The sequence below is a fragment of the Nymphalis io genome, chromosome 8 (genome assembly GCF_905147045.1).
Source record: "Nymphalis io chromosome 8, ilAglIoxx1.1, whole genome shotgun sequence".
NCBI classification, from domain to species: Eukaryota; Metazoa; Arthropoda; class Insecta; order Lepidoptera; family Nymphalidae; genus Nymphalis; species Nymphalis io.
This window is the reverse complement of record NC_065895.1, coordinates 7,381,409-7,405,023: the sequence shown is the minus strand read 5'-3', so window position 1 is coordinate 7,405,023 and position 23,615 is coordinate 7,381,409. Positions and strand designations below refer to the sequence as shown.

At 33.8% G+C, this 23,615-nt stretch overlaps 1 protein-coding gene across 2 annotated transcripts; it reads left to right on the top strand.

Annotated features, from left to right (window-relative positions):
* The first annotated feature begins 6,557 nt into the window (after positions 1-6,557).
* On the top strand, positions 6,558-20,825 carry LOC126769858 (allantoinase-like). 2 transcript variants are annotated; one of them, XM_050488773.1, is made up of 10 exons: positions 6,558-6,863; positions 10,034-10,185; positions 10,420-10,534; positions 11,136-11,282; positions 11,825-11,876; positions 12,409-12,502; positions 12,665-12,878; positions 12,996-13,125; positions 13,206-13,411; positions 20,660-20,825. In XM_050488773.1, exons 1-10 carry the CDS (start codon positions 6,618-6,620, stop codon positions 20,789-20,791), a joined length of 1,488 nt encoding a protein of 495 aa, XP_050344730.1. In that variant the 5' UTR covers positions 6,558-6,617; the 3' UTR covers positions 20,792-20,825. The 2 variants fall into 2 exon arrangements, with proteins under 2 accessions (XP_050344730.1, XP_050344731.1); XM_050488774.1 differs by lacking the exon at positions 6,558-6,863 and adding an exon at positions 6,919-6,956.
* The last annotated feature ends 2,790 nt before the right edge of the window (positions 20,826-23,615 follow it).

Below are 23,615 nucleotides of genomic sequence, written 5' to 3'. Positions count from 1 at the left end.
GTATATTTATATTATTACATGGTACCGAAGAAGTCAATTTAATTTATTACTATATTTTTATAAATTATTACGCTTATAAATTGAAAATGATTTAAGTCTTTATAAATTAAGTGATATGCCGAATCTGGGCATGGGTATATGCAATGAAAATATTACTAATCTTAATATATCTAAAAAATTATATTATAGTCAACCGAAAACACGTTTTAAGGAACTATACCATGGAATAATAATGATTAATATAAATTTACCTTTCTTAGTTATATTATCATACCTTTGCATATACAAAAAAAAGTAAAAGACAACTGATATCAAGCAACGTCTCCCGATTTTTCAATAGGTGTTTGATCAATTTATATTTTCAATGTCCTTTAAACAACCGAAAACCAATGTGTGCAAGAAAGAGGTCGTTTATTCGATACTTTTCGTGACACTCTTAAAGTAACAGCTAGATATGTATCTCTTTAAACAAAAAACCTGTCTCCATTACTTTTAATAGAAGCATATGTGGCAAAATGCTCGCTATTAAGCCGAATAGTTGGCCGAATACTCATATTTAGCCCATTTCAAAGCGAATATTTAACCCATCTCTATCATCTACATTAAGAAGCTAAAATGCTGAAAATACTAAAATAAAATTCATTTTTATTCGATTATATTACAATTAGTTATCAATTAAGTGGAATCTCATTTCTTTTCAATGTATCTTATATCGTTTTTAACTGTTTCCGAGCTTTTTTAACTTTTTAATAATGTGTAGTTGTATCATGTTCAAAACCTTCCGCTCCATTACGATTATAGCTAAACATAACGATAATATTGTAAAATTAATCGTGCAAAAAATCCAATTTTGGTTTTTCTTCTAACATCAGGTCGTGATCTAATAAATAACTGCTAAACGAGCTAGTAGGTACGTTGACACGACTGATTCGGGAAACACGATTTGCATACAGGCATCATTGGCAGGTAGTCGAAGTCGCTTTGGGGTCATCGTCATCACTACCAGTCCATGGTACCTATTTTGAAGTGACATTTAGCTAACGATTAGGACATAAGCCTTGTTCTTTCATAAGTAACCCTTCGTTATTATAATAACCGGTAATGTGTATATAAAATCTTTTTATTTCATTTGTTTGCTTTAAAATGAAAACAAACACCGCATTGTTTATATCATTTTCAAAAATATAATATATATATATACTCATTAGATTAAAAATGTATTTAAAAAAATGTCTAGAAATAGAACCTCATTTCGTGTGATTGATATTTATACTCTTACAACGTCTCAAGATCATGGTCACGCTAGTAGGTAATTTGTAAGGACATAGAGTGAAGAAGTGATTTCTGATTGTTTCGATCATCCTTGTAAAGTTCGTGCACTGCATATTCTACATTATCATTTTCTTATGTTTATTTTAGATACAAATCTTGTGTGCAAAAATAATTTAGTCATCAAAAATAAATAATTGAAGATTGTGATCTTTGCAAGTCCAGAAATGAAAAATATATATATAATATATAAAACTTGCAGTTATGAGTTGACAAATAACCTACAATATCGGTAAATAAAATTAAGGCTATATATATTTTGTTATATATATATATATATATATATATATATATATATATATATATATATATATATTGTTTCATGATTATAAATACTAAATGCATTTGTATCAGAATTATGGTGAAATAAATATATACATATATGTGTTTAAGCTCTCAATATATAAAATCCAAAAGCTTCCTCTTAAAAGTAGTCAGAACTTTGCTTAAGATTTTATTTATCTGTGCGAGGTTATAAATACCTTTTTTTCTATTTTAGTCATCATATCGGATATACTTATTAAATTTACATATGGCATACAACTTACATTTTAAAATATCGAGTTAGTCAAAATTATTGCCAAATGCAAAACGTTAAATAGTAACATTATATATTTTAAAACAATATGAAATTTAATTGAAAGTTTTCAGACAGATTGGCAAAATTTATATAATATACTTTGAACCTAAATTAAAAATATTACACATTTGTAGTATCATAAAAATGTCAAATTAAGGTCGGACCATTGCAAAAATTAAAAATCCAAAAAATTAAAAGAAACGTTTGTTACACTACTGTTTAGTTTTTCGCGAAGAAACATGGATAATTCGGAATTTTTATTTTAGTCAAACACGACAATAATTTATTTAATACAACCAAGCCAAAGTTAGAAATTAAAGAAAGAAATTGATTGGATTTAGGAAAATGAACACTAACGCTTCGGAACTAATTATTATGATATCGATTAAAATTATTATGTGATATTTAATATGTTAATGTAAATTATTTATTTAATTATAAAACATTATGAATAGCAAATTACCTTAACCCGTTAAAAGGGATATAATGCAGTCAAAAATATACTTAAAGTTTTGTTTGTACTGTATTAGAATATTTTATTGTATCAATAAAAACAGTTTTGCCCTACTGCCCGACAAGTGTTACAAAGGTATTTGTACGAGTTAATATGCGCCATTTATGACATGCATACAAATTGAGTCATAAGACCATAAAAGTGCAACTTTAAAGTGAAATTTAAAAAGAAACAATTGGTTTGACATGCGTCCGTTATCGTTTTTTAAATATATACGTTAAATTAAATATATACTAGTGCCGTAAAATTATTAAATAAGAAAATTTCATAAATATTATATTTCTGTAATTCCAAAATTCATCACATTTGATTTAACTTTTATCAAACAACAACAAATTGGCTGTATAAATAATTTATTGGCATATCAACCTTTTCATATACTTAAGTAATAAAAAATTAAAGATCAACAACTAGACTTCAGCTATTGTTGCGGAAAGGATAATTAAGAATTCAAACTTAAAGCGTTTGACAGTGATGACCGAACTTACATTTTTTTGTATTTATTTGTTTATGTTATTTTAAATATATCTAATTATATTATATATCTATTAATTAAATAAGTCGGTAGACCTAGAGTAAAAGGATTTATAAAAATACTTTGGTACAACGGAATAAAAACTGCAAATATTAAATTATTAGAAACAACGAAATAAATTAATTTAATTAAAAACTTACCCATAATATTAATTTGAACCCCATAACGGGGAATTTATTTTTTTCACAGTTGTATCTAAATGGCTACCTGAAAAAGTAAATACCGTTCAATTCAATCTAAAATTGATTTATAAACTATTAATTATAAAAGTAGAAAATATATTACTTACGTATAATATTTATCTTTACATTAACTTTCCGTTCGGTTGGGAAAATTGCAACTTTTCTTGTTAAGGCTTAGCTTTCCCGGAGTCTGCTTTGTGGTCGCGATCGGCGTGCGACTGAACGGGCTTCGCACGAGTCTCCTAGTGTTAATACCTCGGTGTCATCGAGCTTCGCATCTCGCACCTACGCGTATCTGTATTATGTATCAATGGAATTTTGGGACAGGTCCATCCCTAGTAATATATATATATATGTACTAAGATGACAATATCTGTAGTTTAGTATCTTTAAATTGGGCGATTAATTGTTTATAATGCTATGGCTGGCCCTGAAGATTTTTTATTTTTATAATTTATGAATATTTTTTGTAAATAATACAAAATCGTTACAATTTAACGTTTGCTAGCTGTTCTTAATACTTAATTTATTATGTACAAAATTATATATGTAAAAGATAAAATAGAGTTAAGTTTAAAAGTGAGTACACGCTCATGTAGCATAATGTGCTATATATTATACAAAATTGCGTTAAAGTCCGCACAAAATTGATACTTCTTTGCTTATGGCCGGTTCTTGGTAAAATCTACAATCTGAGATAGTAATTGAGAGCTTTATATTTAATTAAATTTTCCAAAAAATATTGTATTGCTCATAGAGATTCTATCTACACTTAATTAATAGAGTATGTATTGATTTAATTATTTTTTATTCTGTAACTTCAGTAAACCCACATATGTAATAATATTATATTCTTCTGCACGTGTGTATGTCACTGAAGGAGGAGTCCCCGGTGTGGCTGGACCACTTTTGATGATTTTATTTTGGGTATTTGAGTGAATGGTTTAGATTAGAGCCCGTAGGTGGCACCACGATGGAGTTTAAGATATTTTTTGTTACAATAATATTTCGTAAATAAATCCTTAATTTACCCGTACGAAGCTGGGACGAGCTGCAATTCGTATTATATGGTATTCTACAATTCGTATTGTATTTTTTTTAGTTAAGAAAACATTTTTAAGATGTTATTGTACGTAAGTATTTTGTAGACTTAAGAGTAAATTCAAGAAATAACATACATATATATGAACATTATAAGAGTAATAGTAATAGATTAGTCTAATGTTATACTTAAAACTGCTAATATTATCTTTGTTAGAAATATTTGAAGGATTATTTCTAATTTCAAGTCAGTAAATAATAATTATTCAATAAAGGATAATCAAATACTTTAGAGCTTTAACATGTAAAATTTTGTAAGTTGCATGTTATGAAGTATTTCTCTATAATAAGTTGTCTCTGCTTAACCTTAAGTTTTTTTAAAATTATGTATGACTTATTATGTTGTTAGATAAATGTATCCTCAATGATCATTTTCATAAATTAATTCTTTATTATAGTAAATTGATATCATTAGGAATGCAAAATAAATTCATTCATCATCAAAATTTTATTACCATCTTTTATGTTTACACTTGTTTTGCCCTTATAATATTATTAAATATTATAAACTGTAAAAGTGTCTGGAAAATTTATTGAATGTAAATAACGTAAATTTAATTAAATTTAAGTTTGTTGGGCTTGAACACAAATTAATTATTAATATATTTTTTTAATTATTTATTGCAATAATATTAATATTTAAGATGAACATGTTTTTTTTAAAAATATCATAAGTAATTTCAATTAAAAATAAAAATGTTTTCATCAGATTTTCTTTCTATTAATTACTTCAATATTATATAATTCTGTTTATTTATTCAATATAATTTGTTATATTCGAAAAATATAGTAAGCAGTTTTAATTATTGTCAAATAAAAAAAATTAACCCAATGGGTTTTAAAAAGGTATCCATAGTTACCAACAATAAATGGTATACTTACACCATTTTATTAACATCAATTTAACACCAAATTTTTGTTTGCATAATTTTGATAAAGTAAAAATCAACTTTAAAAAAATTCACATCGAAATTTATTATTTTGTAATAAATATTTAAATACAATCTAATACACACTAGACAACAAATCGTAAAGCACTGTCTTTTTGATTGAAGTAACTCAGGCAGTAGATACGTGGTTCCGCGATGAGCAGACTCATAGCGCCATGATTACTATGCAGGTGGCGTTTCTTCCTTTCTTCCCGCCAATGTCACCGTATTGTTTACCGCCATACAGTCGTCGTCGTCATACCGACTAACAGTAAACTGGCTAAGTAGACCCTGAAATTGAAGCGACCTGAACCGCCGACCTAGCCTCGTTAAGGAAGTTATTGTTTAGCATCTGTTTCCTATGCTAAAGTAGTGCGTATGAGTCGTATGACCTGTACGTCAAGCTAGACGTTTTCAAAGAGGTCTTTAGGATTCTTATTGTAATAAGAAAAAAATAATTTTTTAGCACTTTTGCTACCTTATAATACATTAACTCAAAAGCATTATCAAACTTCTACAAATTGACGCTCTTAATCGGTAATAAACTCTCAGGTTTATGTATATATTTTTTATTATACCGCGACTGTTACCTACTTCATATGATTAGTAAACATCCATCCAAATTTTTAAGAGTTGATCGGTAAAATTGCAGAAAGGTATTATAAACTGCACCCACCACATTGGTATTATTTGAAGTAGTTGACATTGCTAGATTATCTGCCCTTTAAAAATGTTAGCGGGAACCGGTCTAGTGTTTACTTGAACTAGGTCTTCAGAATCTGAACGAGTATCGTGTACGTTTACAATATAAATGATCGCATCGGTAAACGGGAGCATCTCGCCATTTAAGTCAACGTCAAGTTCAAGGTGAATCATTGGCATTTATTAGACGATTCGTCAAGAGAATCATCACATAAAAACAGAACACCCATTACGGGTTTGTAATTATATTTACAAGTTAAGCAATGAATGGCTTATTATTTTTAAAGTTATAATTTGTATTATTAAAATTTAAACATAATTTATTATAATTTTTAAGACTGACTAATTGTTATTACTATTTAGAATCGTTTTTCTATATTTATAAATTCTGAGAGCACATTTAATCTTATACGATAAAATCTCTGGCGGCAACCGCGCGCACAACGAACTTCGCGTTGGTATTTTAAATTATTATTACGGATCATGAAGTTTTGTTATACGAATTAAATAAATTATAGTGTAGGAAATTTGTATTGCAATAATAGATAATAGTCAATTGTAAACAACACACGTAGGTGCTAAACACCAGCTCATTACTGTTCCGATAATAAAAACATTATGAATTGTAATTTTTAACGTCTTTGTTCATTTCTCACCTTTACTTATATATCTTAACACTGTGTTATCATATTTGTTATCGATCTGTTTACTCGAAATAAAAATTGAATGAAAACATATTCATAAGATGAGCGTTTCAGTATTCCGTTATCATAATTTACTAGTAGTTGAGCCGAGTGCTTCAGTTAGTGTAGTTGTGTGTGACTCAGCAGCGATGACAGGGCAGTATCAATTGTATTTAAGCAAACGCTTGGTAACAGAAACAAAAATTTTTAATGGCGGTGTTCTTGTCAACGAATGCGGAGTAATTGAAGATGTTCTAAATAGGAATGACGCCGATAAATTGATAGCAGAACGCAAGGACAGAATTGAAGTAAGTAACACTGTGTGGTATGAATATTTAATAACACGTTTCACACATGTGGTTAGTTGTCTCTTTCCGGCAATGCAGTTCCAACCTTGAGAGGTCGGTAAGGGCGTTTGCCTGGATTTTTTTTAAATATGTGCCCGAGTTATTTGCTCGCAAACTTGCATACATTAAAAATGAACGCAAGACGACACTAAATATATATATATCGATTTGATTCAATAGACTTAAAAATTTATTGTATAAGTATTATTATATTTTATCACTTGAAATCCAGTTTATGATAAAGTTACAGTTGATCGACTTCCAAATAACTATTAGAAAGAAAACCTGTTGCCATTTATTATTGTTTTTTTTAATGTTACTGCTTAAATATTGATAGGAACATAGACAAAAAATATCAAATGTTTTATATCTAAATTAGTGTTAGTAACTAACATTGTAAATTATAATAAATAAATGTGTTTTGCTCATAATATATTCATAAGCCAACTTTATTACAGCTTTGTCTTTGCGTGAAATAAACCTGATATAATATATATATATATAATAATGATAATAATATATATATTATATATTTTATCTACAATCTCCATTTTTTTCATGCATCGTTAAAACGTTATTAATAGAGCTGGTGAGAATCTTAAAAAAAATTATGAATAACGAACGAAATGAACTAATTAAAGTATATAATAGAAATAGTAAAATTTAAAATATTTTCGAAAGTTTCGGTCCAATTGGATATTGTAAATTACAATAGTGAATAAGTAGCGTTACTTATTGTCTATGAAAATAATTATTATTTAGTTCGGGTCGGGCTATGACCCTATTTCTCGGATAGCCCACTTGAAATATTATAATAATGTAGTACGTTATATTACAATCCTAATTCTTAGAAGATAATAAAGTAAAGTAGTAAATGTAAATGGCCTACTGCCGTGCAAAACCTTAAGGAGAAATTTTGGGGCTGGTCCATTACGCTACTCTACTGCGGTTTGGTGGTATATAGTAAACAATGTGGCAGTATTTCGTCCACCATATTCAGGTTTCCTCAAGAGATTTTCTTTTACCACCATCATCCATAAACCCAAGTAAACAAGAACTCAGCAGTGTTTGCCCGAATTTGACGTCGCTTTTTTTCTGTTAAAATTCATGTCTTCTATGCTTTGGGCAACTTTGGCTCTTTAGTATTTCCATCATCTAATTTAAAATATAATATATATTAATAAAGATTGTTTTATATTGATATGTAAAAAAAGTCTGTATCTGTCATCTGTAGTCAACTTAAGTTTTTTATTATTAATTATATTTTATCGTTTAATGGTTGGCGTTCTATGCCTCCCCGGCTTTCGTCCAGCAGTGGACGGCAAAAGGCTAAAAAAAAAAAACATATTTTATCATCCGAATAGATTAATTAATGGGTACCTTTTATTGCTACATATTAATTGGTCTCTAATTAAATAACTTACCTCCAACGTACACGAAATTAATCACATTTACATTAAAATTCCATTTATAACATTTTTATTTTCTTACTTTTATTAATTAGTAATTGTGAAATGCCTATAATTGTAATACTTTATTATATCGGACTGAATTATATATACTTAAGCAAAGTATTTCTGTATCTTTGTAAGTCTAAGTAACATTTCAAATTAGCTTTAGACATTTACAGTAATAAAACTTTTAAGAAGCTTTTTGTTTTTTTTTTGTTGGTACACAAATTTGAAATGAACTTTAGCATTTGAAATTAATTAGCATTGGTATCAAACTCCACATTTTGACAATAACAAAGGAAAAAAATCAATAGAATACTTAAATACATCGGTCAGTTTTATCCGTAAAGTGATTACGTAGATTAGTTAAAATTTTGAAATATTTTCTATTAAAATTTTCATCTATATTGTCGGATAAGAAGTTTGAGTTATGTGAATGTACCTATAAATAAAGTATATATCTAAGTTTTATGAATAATTTATTATGTCATGAATATATTGTGGAGATGCCTCTATTTTTCTAGGTGCTTAGTTGGTTTCAATGAGTGAAACAATTGTTCTAATTGATTTTTAATATTATAAAGTACTTAATCATGTTTAGTTCGCATTTGTGACGAAAATTATATCGTTGATGTAGATTGAGTACTTTAACTATAAAATATATTGTAAAGTGTCCATTCGTATACACTAATATTTCATCTTTAGCGCAATAGTAGTAACTGTGTAAATGTTGTGTAAAACTTAAGTAATTAATTATTCATATTAAGTTCTGAATTATACGATGCAAACTATTTGTTCGAGGATTTTTTTGAAAATTTTGAAAATTTTTGAATCATTGTTTAATTGCATATAGTGATCGACTTTGTTTTGATTGTTTAGCATTTTTTTACGATTTCGATAATCGTTTTAATTAGAACCGTTTTTAATATTTAAATTCTTAGATGTGTAAAATTACAAACTAAGATGAAACAGTGTATTTGATTTTTATATGCAAATAAAAGTTAAGCCTAATCGAGGTAATATATAATCGACGTTATAAAAATCCCTTTTCAAAACAAGTTTTCATTTGACGGCCATTTTGTAAATTACATATTTTAGTATTCTTGGTTATATGGTCACTAGTACCAAAATTGTTTGAAATTTAATAGCTCAATCGTTCTTTTAGTTTAAAATTTAGTCGACTGGTAAATAAACGATTTTCTCCACGCCATCATCATCATTATATCGACACGTACTAAAAATAAGCACAGTTAAAATAAAGTTGTTGTAGGGAATCTAAATTACAATCAGAAGTATTGGGATGCACTTTTAATATTATTTATTGTTAAAATCTTATAGTTAATGAAAAAACTCATCATAATAATTCAGCATTCATTATAATATATTGAACCTTGAACTTATCCTTTATTAATAAAACGTTTTATTGCTTCCTACCCAAAATACAAACTGTTTTATTGTATTTAAATGTCTTTCGTTGACTTTTAATCACTTTAAATTTAATTGCTCGAATTTCTAAAGATAATCTTAATGAGAAACAAACGTATTGCTCGGACGGATAACAAATTAACAAATGGCCTGACAATTTTAAGACTAAATCAAAACTATTTTATTCATTATTCTCGCTTATTCTTTTTATCAAATATCAAACTGATGTATGTCCCTATTTGATTTTTATTACAGGTAATAGACGGTGGAGAATGGGCCCTTATAGCAGGGGTTGTAGATTCTCATGTACACGTCAACGAGCCGGGCCGAACTGCTTGGGAAGGTTTTCGAACTGCAACTAATGCCGCAGCTGCCGGTGGCATTACCACCGTTGTAGACATGCCTCTGTAAACATATACATTTTAAATATTTATTTATTTCTAATACAATTTCAAATGAATGTTTGCTTCTATAGTATTATAGGACAAATATCATAAGTATCGCGTGGTCTATAATGCAAAAGACCTAAGGTCCAGGTCATAGCTCATAATTCTATATAAACTATACATACTATACCACTCCTTAAGAAACATACAAATACTAGAATATAACTTAGTTTAGTTTTAAAATAAAAATTTCAGGAATTCTATCCCACCAACAACAACATTAGAAAATCTTAAGATTAAGGCGGAATCCGCTAAGGGTCATGTTTATGTAGATGTTGGATTTTGGGGCGGAGTCATCGTGGGCAATCAGGTAAGCCCATATTTATTAAAAATATTATATTCTTTCTTTTATTATGTAGAGGGGGGTACCTCGACAAAGTAACGCAAGTTACTCGTAGTTTACTTACGTACTTTTATTGTTGTGTTCCGGTTTGAAGGGTGAGTGAGCCAGTGTAATTACAGGCACAAGGGACATAAAATCTTAGTTCCCAAGGTTGGTGGCGCATTGGCTATGGTTGACATTTCTTACAATGCCAATGTCTAAGGGCGTTTGGTGACCACTTACCATTAGGTGGCCCATATGCTCGTCCGCCTTCCTATTCTATAAAAAAAAAAAAAAGTTAAGAATCCTCGATATGTTTCGGGAAGACTTTCAAATGTGCTTATCAAAGAGCGTACACAATCACGCGACAATGTCGACAGGTCCTGATTTCCACGTGTCAATATTGAAATAATAATATTACGAACACAGAATAATTACTGCTCTCTTTGCAGTAAAATTACCAATTATATTAGGAATATGTTTAACTAGTAAAAAGTAGTAAATTGTACTTAATACTTATAATTTAATTTAAGATTTTAAGTTAAATTATATTAAAGATTTTAAGGTGGAATTTTTCGTTTATTTCTAGAATTCATTACGTGATTTAGTAAAAGCTGGAGTCGTAGGATTCAAATGTTTCTTATGTCCGAGTGGTGTGGATGAATTTCCGAATGTGGGTCCTAAGGATTTGGAATTAGCATTTAAAGCACTTGAAGGAACCGGATCAGTTTTGGCGGTAAGCTTAATAAAATCTACTCTTCGAAGGTATTTTGGAGTTTATTTAAAATATCAATAAGCAATATTGTAGTTATTATTGTGTCGGCAGTTGATGCGAGTAAATCGTATAATATAATTCGGTCATCAGTGTGTCAAATAAAAAAGTCGCAGAGTTTTTACTTATTCGATACCGTTGACGTTAACTGCAATTCGGCCAACGCTATCGAATGAGTTAAAAACACTCGAACTAGGGCCACAGACCGAAATCACATTATGTAATCAAATTTTATTTAAACATTCCGAAAGAATCTTGTGCCGTTGTTCGGACTTAACATGCACCATGTCAAGAACCGAATACCGTTATTTTTAACAGCATTACAACATACTAATTTGTCCTTTAATGTTTTATAAACTTTTTCCTTATGTAAAAACTTTATCTATAGACTATATTTCAAAAGCAACTGTTACAAAAATACATTAAGCTCTCAATGCCTTGTGTTTGTAATGGTATCGAAACTGTATATTTTGTTTAAAAATAAATATTTTTAAACGTATTTACAGTTCCACGCAGAACTTGAGGACGAATCCTGTAACAAAACTGATACTAAAGAAGGTAAGATTCCAAAACATAATTTATATTCCAGAAACATTCTTTCTAATTGGTAATTGAAATGTTTACGAGTATATATTGATTTGTGTGCTAGATTAAACCCTAAGCAATAAGCAAACGGATATTAAATATAATTTAGTGTACGCGTTCGATTAGATTTTTAAGCATAAGAATTTCTGAGCCATTATAAAATTTGGTAAAAAAAATGTAAAATACATAATATACGTAACATAAATAGTCAAAATTTGTTTTAAGCAAAAATTTATTAACACAATAAATAAAATTTTGGGGAGTTTGATGTCAGTTTTAAAAAGTTATCACCGTGTTTATCTCATCAGAGTTTAGTTTTGTGATTACGTATATTGTATTTACAGAGTTTAAAATCAATACGAGATTATATTTGTTTACTTTTAATCTATAATTTGAGAATAAAATCTTAAATAATGAGCACGGTGATTAAATTCCCATATTTTTTTATTGCATATGGTGTAAAATAAATCTCTTCGATTTATTAATACATTTTTTATTGTTTTAGACCCTGAAGAATATAAAACATACCTTGAGTCACGACCGCCTAAAATGGAACTTAATGCAATCACACTTATCACAGACTTTTTGGGAAAAACGAAGTCTGTTTTGTTTAATATCGTAATATTTTGTTTCATATTTTATGATATATGCAACAATCCAATGCCTAATCAAATAATAATAGCAATTTGTTGAACAAAAGTTTTTGGTATCAATCACAATAATTAATTAGAAGTATTAATGTAATATGATATCATTAAAAGTGTTCGGGTCCACATCGTACACGTCTCCTCATCGGCGGTTGTGCCCTTGCTTGAGAAGGCGCGTGCAGCGCGCATCGCCGCTGGAAACGACGCGTGGCGTGGCGGAGTAACAGCAGAGACCTGCCACCATTATCTGACATTAAGTGCAGATGAGATCCCACGGGGTCACAGCGAATACAAATGCGCACCTCCGATCAGAGATATGAATAATAAAGTTGGTTTTTGTGCTATGTAAACACATTAAACTTATTCAATTACCTACAAAAATTAAGTTCTTAGGTTCTTAAGTTCTTATAATATTAGTATTCATGTAATCATCTTATAAATATAGGAGAAATTATGGAAGTTTTTATTGGAAGAGAAACTAGATATGGTGGTGTCAGATCACTCGCCTTGTACTCCTGAACTCAAATGCAGCAACAACTTGGAAGCTTGGGGCGGCATATCTTCTGTTCAATTCGGTAAGACTTTTTAACTAAATAATAAATATGTAGAGTTGGCTAGCAATAATTATAATATTTAAAATTGTTTCTTTTTACAGGACTCTCTTTATTCTGGACACAACTCAGTGCTCGTGGATTAGATATGAGATCAATAAGCAAATACTTGAGCGTAGGTCCGGCCCATTTATGCGGGTTACAAAATCGTAAAGGATCGATTAAAGCAGGTCTTGATGCAGATCTAGTATTCTTCAATCCCGATGAATCTTTTGTCGTTACCTCAGATATTATTCGTCATAAGAATAAGGTAATTGTAATTATAATATTTTATAATAAAAATGACCTCCAGACCGATTTCGGTCACGGCGGCCAATCTCAAGAGAGAATAGCCAACTACGCAGGATATATTATAGTGTACAAGTATATGCGCAAACATAGGTGCACTCTCTAGTCTCAACTCTCATAATCCGATGGGACTGCAATCCGACACGACCGAAAGGGTTCAGGCGCAGGACCAACGCCTTACGTGCTTTCCTAGGCACGCTAGTGTACACACTTCCAACTTCCAGACTCCGGGCTGCTACTGAGAATTTTCTGACAGAAAAACCCCATAGCTTTTTATTGGCCCGACCTGGAAATTGATCCTAGGACCTCTGGGTCTGCGGCCTTAAATCAAGCGACTAGACCAACGATTTTAATATTTAATGGCAATATAAAGTGAGACTCTAAAGACATTCGAAGACCCCTGGTCTATAGCGATTCGAGGAAACCTCAGAACGAAGGTCATCAACACTCCAGCCACATCTTACACGCATGCCGCATCATAACTATGCTCTTCTATTAAAGTCCGTATTGTTTTGCTTTATTTTACGCAACAAATTTTTGTCGTCAATATGACTGCTATCAAAATGATGCTGAAATAGAATTCGTTCTATGCATACCCCAAATAATCCCAATATTTAAGCTCATGCTTAGGAGAATATTTCGAAGTGTTGGTGCTATAACAATAATAACTAAGGGTTTTATTATCTGTAAATGCACGCGTTCCCGAGGAAATTAAAAAAAAAATTGTAAAAAATTAATGTTTCTTGTTTTTGTTCTTTCGAGCCAGCATCAACTTGCCATCTCCGATAGGCAGCCAACGCTGACGTCGATGAAAAAGTAAAAAGTTGATTTTCCTACTTGTACACTTTGTATTTTTGATTTTTGTGCGTATACATAAGGATATACATAGCTTTTCTTCAACAGTCCTGACAAAGGAACAGCAGGCATAGCGTCTTAGTTTAAACTTTAAATAAGCCTATTATTCTGTTGTCGATTCTGTGAATTTTCTTAAGCAAAGCCCATTGCTTTCGACAGAATCTTGAAACAGAAAAGGTGGCAAAAGTTAAACGTGTCGATTAATAGCCATTTATTCTATAAATACGCAATAAAGACAGATTTTATTGTAAAAATCTCTCTGCTTATTATACACCAATACTTCAATGGCGTCTTACAAAATAGACGCGTAAAGTGGTGAAGAGTAAATAGTATACAATATAAACTGTTATATACGAGCATGTTTTGCATGAAAGATTTATCTCTGCTATGTTTACTTGAAGAATAATTCTATCTTAGACTAACTATTTCATCTAAGATATGATATTGATGTCAACGAAAGTATTTTTGTTATTGATATCATTCGATATCTTTTACCTCTTAACCTAGTTTCTAATCTTAAATGTCTTTTTGCAAATAATATAAGTACAAATATATGAAATTCCTACAAGCCGGATTACATACTTTCTCAAAACAAAATATTACCAATATATTTGGAAATACGTATGTTAGGTGTTATTTTAAAGAAATTATCTGTTCATTGTCATGATTAAGACGTATATTTGCCCACATGCTATAAGGTAATGGACAAGTAAACAGACAAACATACCGTTAAATTAATATAATCTCTGGTTAATAGAAATTTGTAATAAAGGTTTCAATTACGTCAGTTTATTTTATCATCATAGTCGAGGTTGTAACTATTTTTTGTCGCTCATAATTATTGAGAATATAAAATAATATTTTAGTTCGTGATTTCATTTGGTTAGTTAGAACCATATCAGGCACAAGGGCCATAACATCTTAGTTCCCAAGGTTGGTGACGCATTAGCGATGTAAGCGATGGTTAACATTTGTCTATGAGCGTTAGTTTCTACCACTTACCATCGGGTGGCCCATATGCTTTTCTCGCCTATCTATTATATAAAAAAAAACATTAAGATCGTCAGAGATATCAAGTTCAAATTACTGTGGGAGGAAGTGAATACTAATCAGTTACCATCCCAGCTTCGCACAGGTCACGGGTCAACAATCTACATTGGACGTTTATAGTGAACACACAAAGAAAAATTCTTATTTTTTGGACCAGGAATCTTTATTTGCCTACGCAAAACAGCTCATCAAAGTTTAGCTGAGGACGAACGGCTTAGCAACGAACAAACTTACATAAATATAGAATAAAAAAAATGAATTAAAAAAATTATAATTATATTAAGCATCGGCAACTTAATGAGGTGTTTTTTTTATTTACGCGAAATAATGTAGGAATAATGATCTCGAGTTATCATATGGCTATGAAAAACAAATAACGGTCGTACAGCGGTGCACACCCCCACCATACCCTCGCTGTTTGAGGTCGAGTTCTCTAACATCCGAGGACTCCACACTAACCTCAACGCTGTCCACCACCATCTCGAGACAGCACGGCCAGCAATGTTGTTTCTCACGGAGACACAAATGCTCCGTCCTGCCGATACCAGCTACCTTAATTATCCCGGCTACACGCTTGAAGAATCCTTCAAAGCGAAAGCCGGAGTATGCTTGTTCGTCAGGACGGATGTTTGCTGTCACCGACTGCGCTGCTTGGAGGACCCCTCCTTCTCCATGTTGGTGGTACGTGTGGACCTGGTTGTCAGAGCCGAGTCTACGTGTGCCTCTACAGATCCCACAATGGTGACTTGGAGACAAGCCGATTATTTGACCATCTTAGTCGGGTGGCAGATGCTGCGCAAGAGCAATTTCCTAACGCGGAATTGGTGTTTTTGGGGGATTTTAATGCTCACCACGAATCCTGGTTGAAATCCCTCAAAACTGACCATGCTGGAAGGACTGCTCATGCTTTTGCTCTCACACATGACTTGACCCAACTGGTTGATCAGCCCACCAGGATCCCAGACATTGATGGACAAGCAACTTCTCTACTGGACCTTCTGCTGACTTCTCACCCGGTGGAATATCAGGTTGTGGTTCAGGCTCCACTTGGCTCTTCGGATCACAGCCTTATTTCTACCAGAGTGCCACAGGCCAAGCTGCCGCCACTAGCGGTATGCAAACGTCGCGTTTGGCACTATAAGTCGGCGGATTGGGACGGTATGCGCGATTACTATGCGTCGGTCCCTTGGAAGGAACGTTGCTTCAGTGGGAATGACCCGACAGCTAGTGCCGCTGCTGTTTCTGGCGAGATCATGCTGGGAATGGAATACTACATTCCTAGCTCAGATCTCGTCAGTAGGAGTACGCGTAACCGTTGGTTCACTCGTGAATGTGCCGATGCTGTATCATCTAAGCAGGCGGCATATCGCAAGTGGATCAACGGCTGTATTAGCGGGGCATCTAACATTGACTCACTGAAAGCAAACTATAATAAAAATTCCAAGTCCTGTAGAAAGGCATACACGAGAGCGGATGCACAGCGCATTGTACAGATTGGTCATGACCTTGTTTCGCATCCTAGGGGCTCCCGTAGCTTCTGGCGTCTGACCAAGTCTATGCAAAACAATTTCTGCCAACCTTCGCTGCCACCGCTCAGAAATCAGGACGGATCGCTAGCTCACAATCCGCAAGAGCAAGCTGATCACCTGGCTAAACTCTTTGCCGACAATTCCGTCATCGATGATTGTAGTGCACTGCCACCTACAATACCTGCATGTGGCCATACGATGCCTGACATTAAAATCAGGCAACGTGATGTGCGTGCGGAGCTGCAATCACTTGATGTACGGAAAGCTAGCGGTCCCGATGGAATACCAGCCATAGTGCTGAAGAAGTGCGCAGCGGAGCTGTCTCCTGTGTTAACGCGCCTGTTCCAACTTTCTCTCTCTTCGGGAAGTGTGCCGGAGGCTTGGAGAAGAGCTAATGTGCAAGCGGTTCCCAAAAAAGGGGATCGGTCTGACCCGGCAAATTATCGGCCAATAGCTATCACCTCAGTACTTTGTAAGGTGATGGAACGGATTTTAAACAACCAACTGATCCATTACCTAGAAGATCACTGTCTAATTAATGATCGTCAGTACGGGTTTCGACCAAAACGGTCCACAGGTGATCTTCTAGCGTACGTAACTCACCTCTGGGGTGAAGCTATCGACAAGCATGGAGAATCGTTGGCTGTCAGCCTCGATATCTCCAAGGCTTTCGACAGGGTCTGGCACAGAAGTCTTCTCTCCAAGCTACCGGCATATGGTCTGCCTGCTCAGCTCTGCACCTGGATTGCCAGCTGCCTACACAAGCGTAGCCTTCGTGTTTTAGTAGATGGTTGCGCTTCACAATTCTATGTAGTGAATGCTGGGGTCCCCCAGGGATCTGTGCTATCTCCCACACTCTTTCTTTTGCATATCAATGATATGCTCTCCCTTGGGAACATTCATTGCTATGCAGATGATAGTACAGTGCATGGTGGATACCACGGACGCGCAGTGGCTGGGCGGGCGGAAACTGAGGAGAGGCGGGAGAATATTGTCATTGAACTCGATAGGACGTTAGAGCTCATCGCCAAATGGGGCTCTGATAATCTTGTTGAGTTTAATGCCAAGAAAACACAGGTATGCGCTCTCACGGCGAAAAAGTCAGCATTTTCCCCTCTTCCCTTCCTCTGTGGTACTCCGCTGGTGATGCAAAGCAAAATCGCCATGCTGGGGATTGACGTTCGCTGCGACCTTAGTCCAAGGGATTACATCGAGGCTGTTATAAAAACAGCTTCACGGAAACTCGGAGTTCTGAACAAGGTGCGGCGCTTTTTCACGCCACAACAACTGTGCCTGCTGTACAAAACACAGGTACGGTCTTGCGTGGAATATTGCTCGCACCTTTGGGATGGCTCCGCTAAGTACCTACTTGAGGCCTTGGACCGGTTGCAGCGACGTGCCGTACGCATTATTGGCGACGTAAAGGTCACAAACACCCTTGAACCTTTACAATTGCGTCGTGAGATAGCAGCACTGAGCGCTTTCTATCGACTGTATCACGGCGAGTGCTCTGAGGAATTATTCTCTCTAATTCCTGCTTCCCCCTTCCTTCTTAAGTCCACGCGAGCTGGTTCTCGATCCGTCCGTCCGTAACAGCCTGTGAATGTCGCACTGTTGGGCTAAAGGCCTCCTCTCCTCTTTTTGAGGAAAAGGTTTGGAGCTTATTCCACCACGCTGCTCCAATGCGGGTTGGTGGAATACACATGTGGCAGAATTTCAGTGAAATTAGACACATGCAGGTTTCCTCACGATGTTTTCCTTCACCGTAAAGCACGAGATGAATTATAATCGCAAATTAAGCACATGAAAATTCAGTGGTGCTTGCCCGGGTTTGAACCCACGATCATCGGTTAGGATTCCCGCGTTCTTACTACTGGGCCATCTCGGCTATTCGGCTCGATTCTCGATATCACCGCCTAACTGTGACATCAATTCCATCGCGAACAAAGAAATTTGGCAACTCCTTTCTTTGTCGCACTTCCAAAAAATGGAATTCCTTACCAGCTCACGTGTTCCCCTCCTCTTACAACCCGGGTTCCTTCAAACGAGGCGTGAAGAGGCATCTTGCGGGCCGGCAAGGCGAAGGCGGCTAGTGCAGAACGTTTTTCCCGTCTGTACTGGCCGTCGTCGCGTTTGGACTCTACTACCACTTACCATCAGGTGGAGTAGAGTCATTTGCCCTCCCGGCGAATATAAAAAAACCGTGGTATCCGCCATGGACTGTATGTATTGTCTGCATAGCAATGTATGTTCCCAAGAGACAGTATATCATTGATATGAAAAAGAAAGAGTGTGGGAGATAACACAGATCCCTGGGGGACCCCAACATTCACTACATAGAATTGTGAAGCGCAACCATCAACTAAAACACGAAGGCAATGCTTGTGTAGGAAGCTGGCAATCCAGGTGCAAAGCTGAGCAGGCAGACCATATGCTGGCAGCTTGGAGAGAAGACTTCTGGGCCAGACCCTTTTGAAAGCCTTGGAGATATCGAGGCTGACAGCCAACGATTACCCATGCTTGTCGATAGCTTCACCCCAGAGGTGTGTTACGTACGCTAGAAGATCACCTATAGACCGTTTTGGTCGAAACTCGTACTGACGATCATTAATTAGACAGTGATCTTCTAGGTAATGGATCAGTTGGTTGTTTAGAATCCGTTCCATCACCTTACAAAATACTGAGGTGATAGCTATTGGCCGATAATTTGCCGGGTCAGACCGATCCCCTTTTTTGGGAACCGCTTGCACATTATCTCTTCTCCAAGTCTCCGGCACACATCCCGAAGAGAGAGAAAGTTGGAACAGGGGCGTTAACACAGGAGACATCTCCGCCGCGCACTTCTTCAGCACTATGGCTGGTATTCCATCGAGACCGCTAGTTTTCCGTACATTAAGTAATTGCAGCTCCGCACGCATATCACGTTGTTTGATTTTGATGTCAGGCATCGTATGGCCACATGAAGGTTTTGTTGGTGGCAGCGCACTACAATCATCATGTATACATGTATAACGCTTACGCGGGTTACGTTTTAAGATTATATTATTTAAAAAATTAAATAACCTTATTAAGAGAATTTTTCAAATTCAGAAAAAAAAAAAATTACAAACAATTTGCGCCAAGTAAAAGTATGTTACAACAACCGTTCCCATTGTTTGCCTTATTATAATACATTTTTTTATTATAATATTTTCTAGAATTTAAAACTAAGACTCAAGCCGTCACAACCTCAAGGTAGTAGCTGTTTTTATATAAATGAATATTATTTATAAATAGCATATTAAATAAAATCCTTCACAAGAATAATTTGTTATTGTTACAATCAATGTTATGAAACTAATCAAGTATCATCAAGATAGTGAAAAAATATTTATTTATTTATCGTTAAAACCTTAATAATAATGAAATTAAAAGAAGTAAAGACTTATTGTTTTACGTTTTTACATATAAATAAATCATTATCATTGACGTTATCACATACTGTACGTACAATTAAGTAGATACTTAAGAAAATGACATTTAGAATTAAAAAGTTAAATATTTGTTATTTGTGTTAAAATAATTGTTTGCTTGAAAGCAGAAGTATTTTATATTTAGCTTAGTAGAAGACAAGTTTTAGGAACTTTTACCATTTTGTACAAATATCATTGAAACGATGACACTGCGAAAGTAAAAATTGTGTTGCATTTGCAAGTCATTGCCATCAACAGAGTTCCATAAACAAATTACGGCTTCATATTAAACATACATTTACTTAATCACTGTTTTTTTTTCAGCTGACACCCTACATTGGAAAACAATTAAAAGGTGTTGTAAAAAAGACGTACCTGCGCGGAAAACTTATATACTCCGATGGAGAAGTTATTGGACAACCAAAAGGAAACTTGCTGCTCAAAGAATTTAATTAAAAACAATTTAAAATATATAGTATCGATTGTTTAATCATTTTTTTATTTGTTACCTCATTAGTGTTAAATCAATTTTCAACTGCAAAAGTATGATTAGTTTTTTGAATTGATAAATTAAACCAAATAATAATTAATTTAACTAAGAATGGCAAAAAAAATTGTAACATTTAGTTAAAGATAATATTTCATCCAATAAGTAATATATTAGGACTTAAGATCTACTTATGACATTTTGATGAGTATAGTTGGTAGGGCTTCGTGCACGCCAGACATAGGTACCACCTACTCATCATCTATGCCACTCACACACGCCTTATAGCTACGTTGTATTGTTGTGTCCCGGTCTGTAATGTGAGTGAGCCATTGTATTTACAGGCACAGACGACATATTATTTTAGTTCTCAAAGTTGGTGGTGCATTGACGATGTCAGTACCAAAATGCTTTATAATTTTTCAGTGCCAATGTTTATGAACGATAATTAACTACCATTTAATACCTTTAGGTGTCCTTGCCTTGTATAATGGCAAATTATAAATAAAAAATAAAGAGTACAGTTATAAACAGTAATTTTAGCATACCGATGAATTATGTTCCTATCGTAGCATTCGCTCATTTAGCAAACTTATGAAGAAACTACAAAGGCGTATATACCGTATTTTTATTACCGTATCTTTATTATGTGGAAAGATAAGAGTTGTGTTAAATAAATATCACAATGAAGTCGGTAACAACAATACCATACACACAAACAATAAAAGTCTAAACCGAGATGGCCCAGTGAACACCACACGTATGTAGACCTTAATCGAAGATCACGGGTTCAAATCCGGACAAGCATCACTTAGGTGACATCTGCTTCATTATGTTTATTATTTAACTCAACGGTTAAGGAAAATTATCGTAAGAAAACCTGCACGTGTCAGTTGCATTTCTGCCACATGTGCATCCATCCGCACACCTGCACTGCAATGGCGTTGTAAAGTAATATCCAATCCTTCTCTTTGATAGATCAGGCTTTTACTCAGCTGTGAGAAATTTAGAGGCTCTTTAAAAATCAATTTTAACGAATTTATTATTTTATCACATAACGTGTATTAATTCTCTTTTTTGGTGAATATATGTCTTTTTCTTCATAATCATTTTTTATCATTTGTCATGAAAACATTACTAAAAGATAAAAACGAAACATTAACATGTAAATATTATGTAACTATGAAAATGAGTTTTAAAATTAAGAGCATTTATCGTACGAGTACATTAAACGGCGGTTTCTGAAAAGTTATAAAGTGCTTGTGTGCGTGCATTTGCGCTTGTATGTATGTTTGTATTCATAATCAAATTTAGTCTAGTCTACCAAAACAAATAATCTTGATCCTATCAATATAATAATTTATATTCCGTATTTTTTTTTTGGTTATATATATTTAATATTTATATAAAATAATAAAACCCTGTGAATGCTGGGCTAAGGCCTCCTCTCCTTTTTTTGAAGAGAAGGTTTGCAATGCAGGTTGTTGGAATATTAAATTCCAGGCCTTACATATGAAATTAGCGTTTTGTCGTACTGACCACTTTGATCTGAAATATCTCCTCTTTGGTTAAGAATTCCAAATTCAAATTTATAAATTCATTTAGCTGGTACATTTGAGTTTTGAAAACAGTCGTTCATTTGTTTTTTCCTAATTATTTTTGCTTATTATTATTTCATTATGGCGTCGCTTATTACCGCACAATGGAAAACATGAAATATCGGTATATTTACGAGTACGAGTTCTACCGTGGCACCAGTGCTGCAGAAATAACTCGAAGGATTAATGATGTGTACGGCGCTGGTGTTTTAATGTTTCAACGTTTTGGTTCTAGAAATTTCGACCTTCAGAATCAACCCCGTGGACGGCCGGAGACCAAAGTGGAAAATGAAGAATTAAATGCTATTGTGGAAGCGAATCATCACAAACTACTTCAGAGATAGCTGCAGGCTTCGGGATAAGTGATAAAACTGTATTAATCCACTTAAAGCAAATCGGGAAAGTAAAAAAACTTGAACGATGGGTACCTCATGAATTGAGTGAATCGAACTTGCAAACACGCGTCGACTGCTATGTTACTTTGCTCAACCGACACAATAATGAAAGGATTTTAAATCGAATCATTACTTGTGATAAAAAGTGGATACTGTACGATAATCGGAAGCGCTCGTCGCAATGGCTGAACCCTGGAGACCCAGCCAAATCTTGCCCTAAACGAAAATTGACTCAAAAAAGTTACTTGTGAGTGTTTGCTGGACTAGCGCCAGTGTCGTTCACTACAGCTTTCTAAAATCTTGCCAAACGATTACAGCAGATATCTATTGTCAGCAGCTGCAAACCATGGAGGAAGAACTAGCTGCTAAACAACCGAGATTGGTCAATCGCTCTAGGCTACTGTTGCTTCACGACAACGCAAGACCACACACTGCAGTGTGTGGTCTTGCTTTGTCGTAACAATACAACAACGTAACAAACAACCACTAAGTTATATGAGCTACAATTGGAATGTCTGCGACATCCACCGGACCTTGCTCCAACAGATTACTATTTTTTCCGGAATTTGGACAACTTCTTACAAGGAAAAAAATTCAACTCCGATGTGGTAGTGCAAACCGTCTTCAAAGAGTTTATTGATTCTCGCCCCCATGGTTTTTTTAGTAAAGGGATCAATGAACTACCTATGAGATAGCAAAATTGCATAGGTAACAACGGTGCATACTTTGATTAATTAAATATATTTTACAAAAAAAAAAATGACTATATTTCTCCCGCACAAAACGCCAATTTCATATGT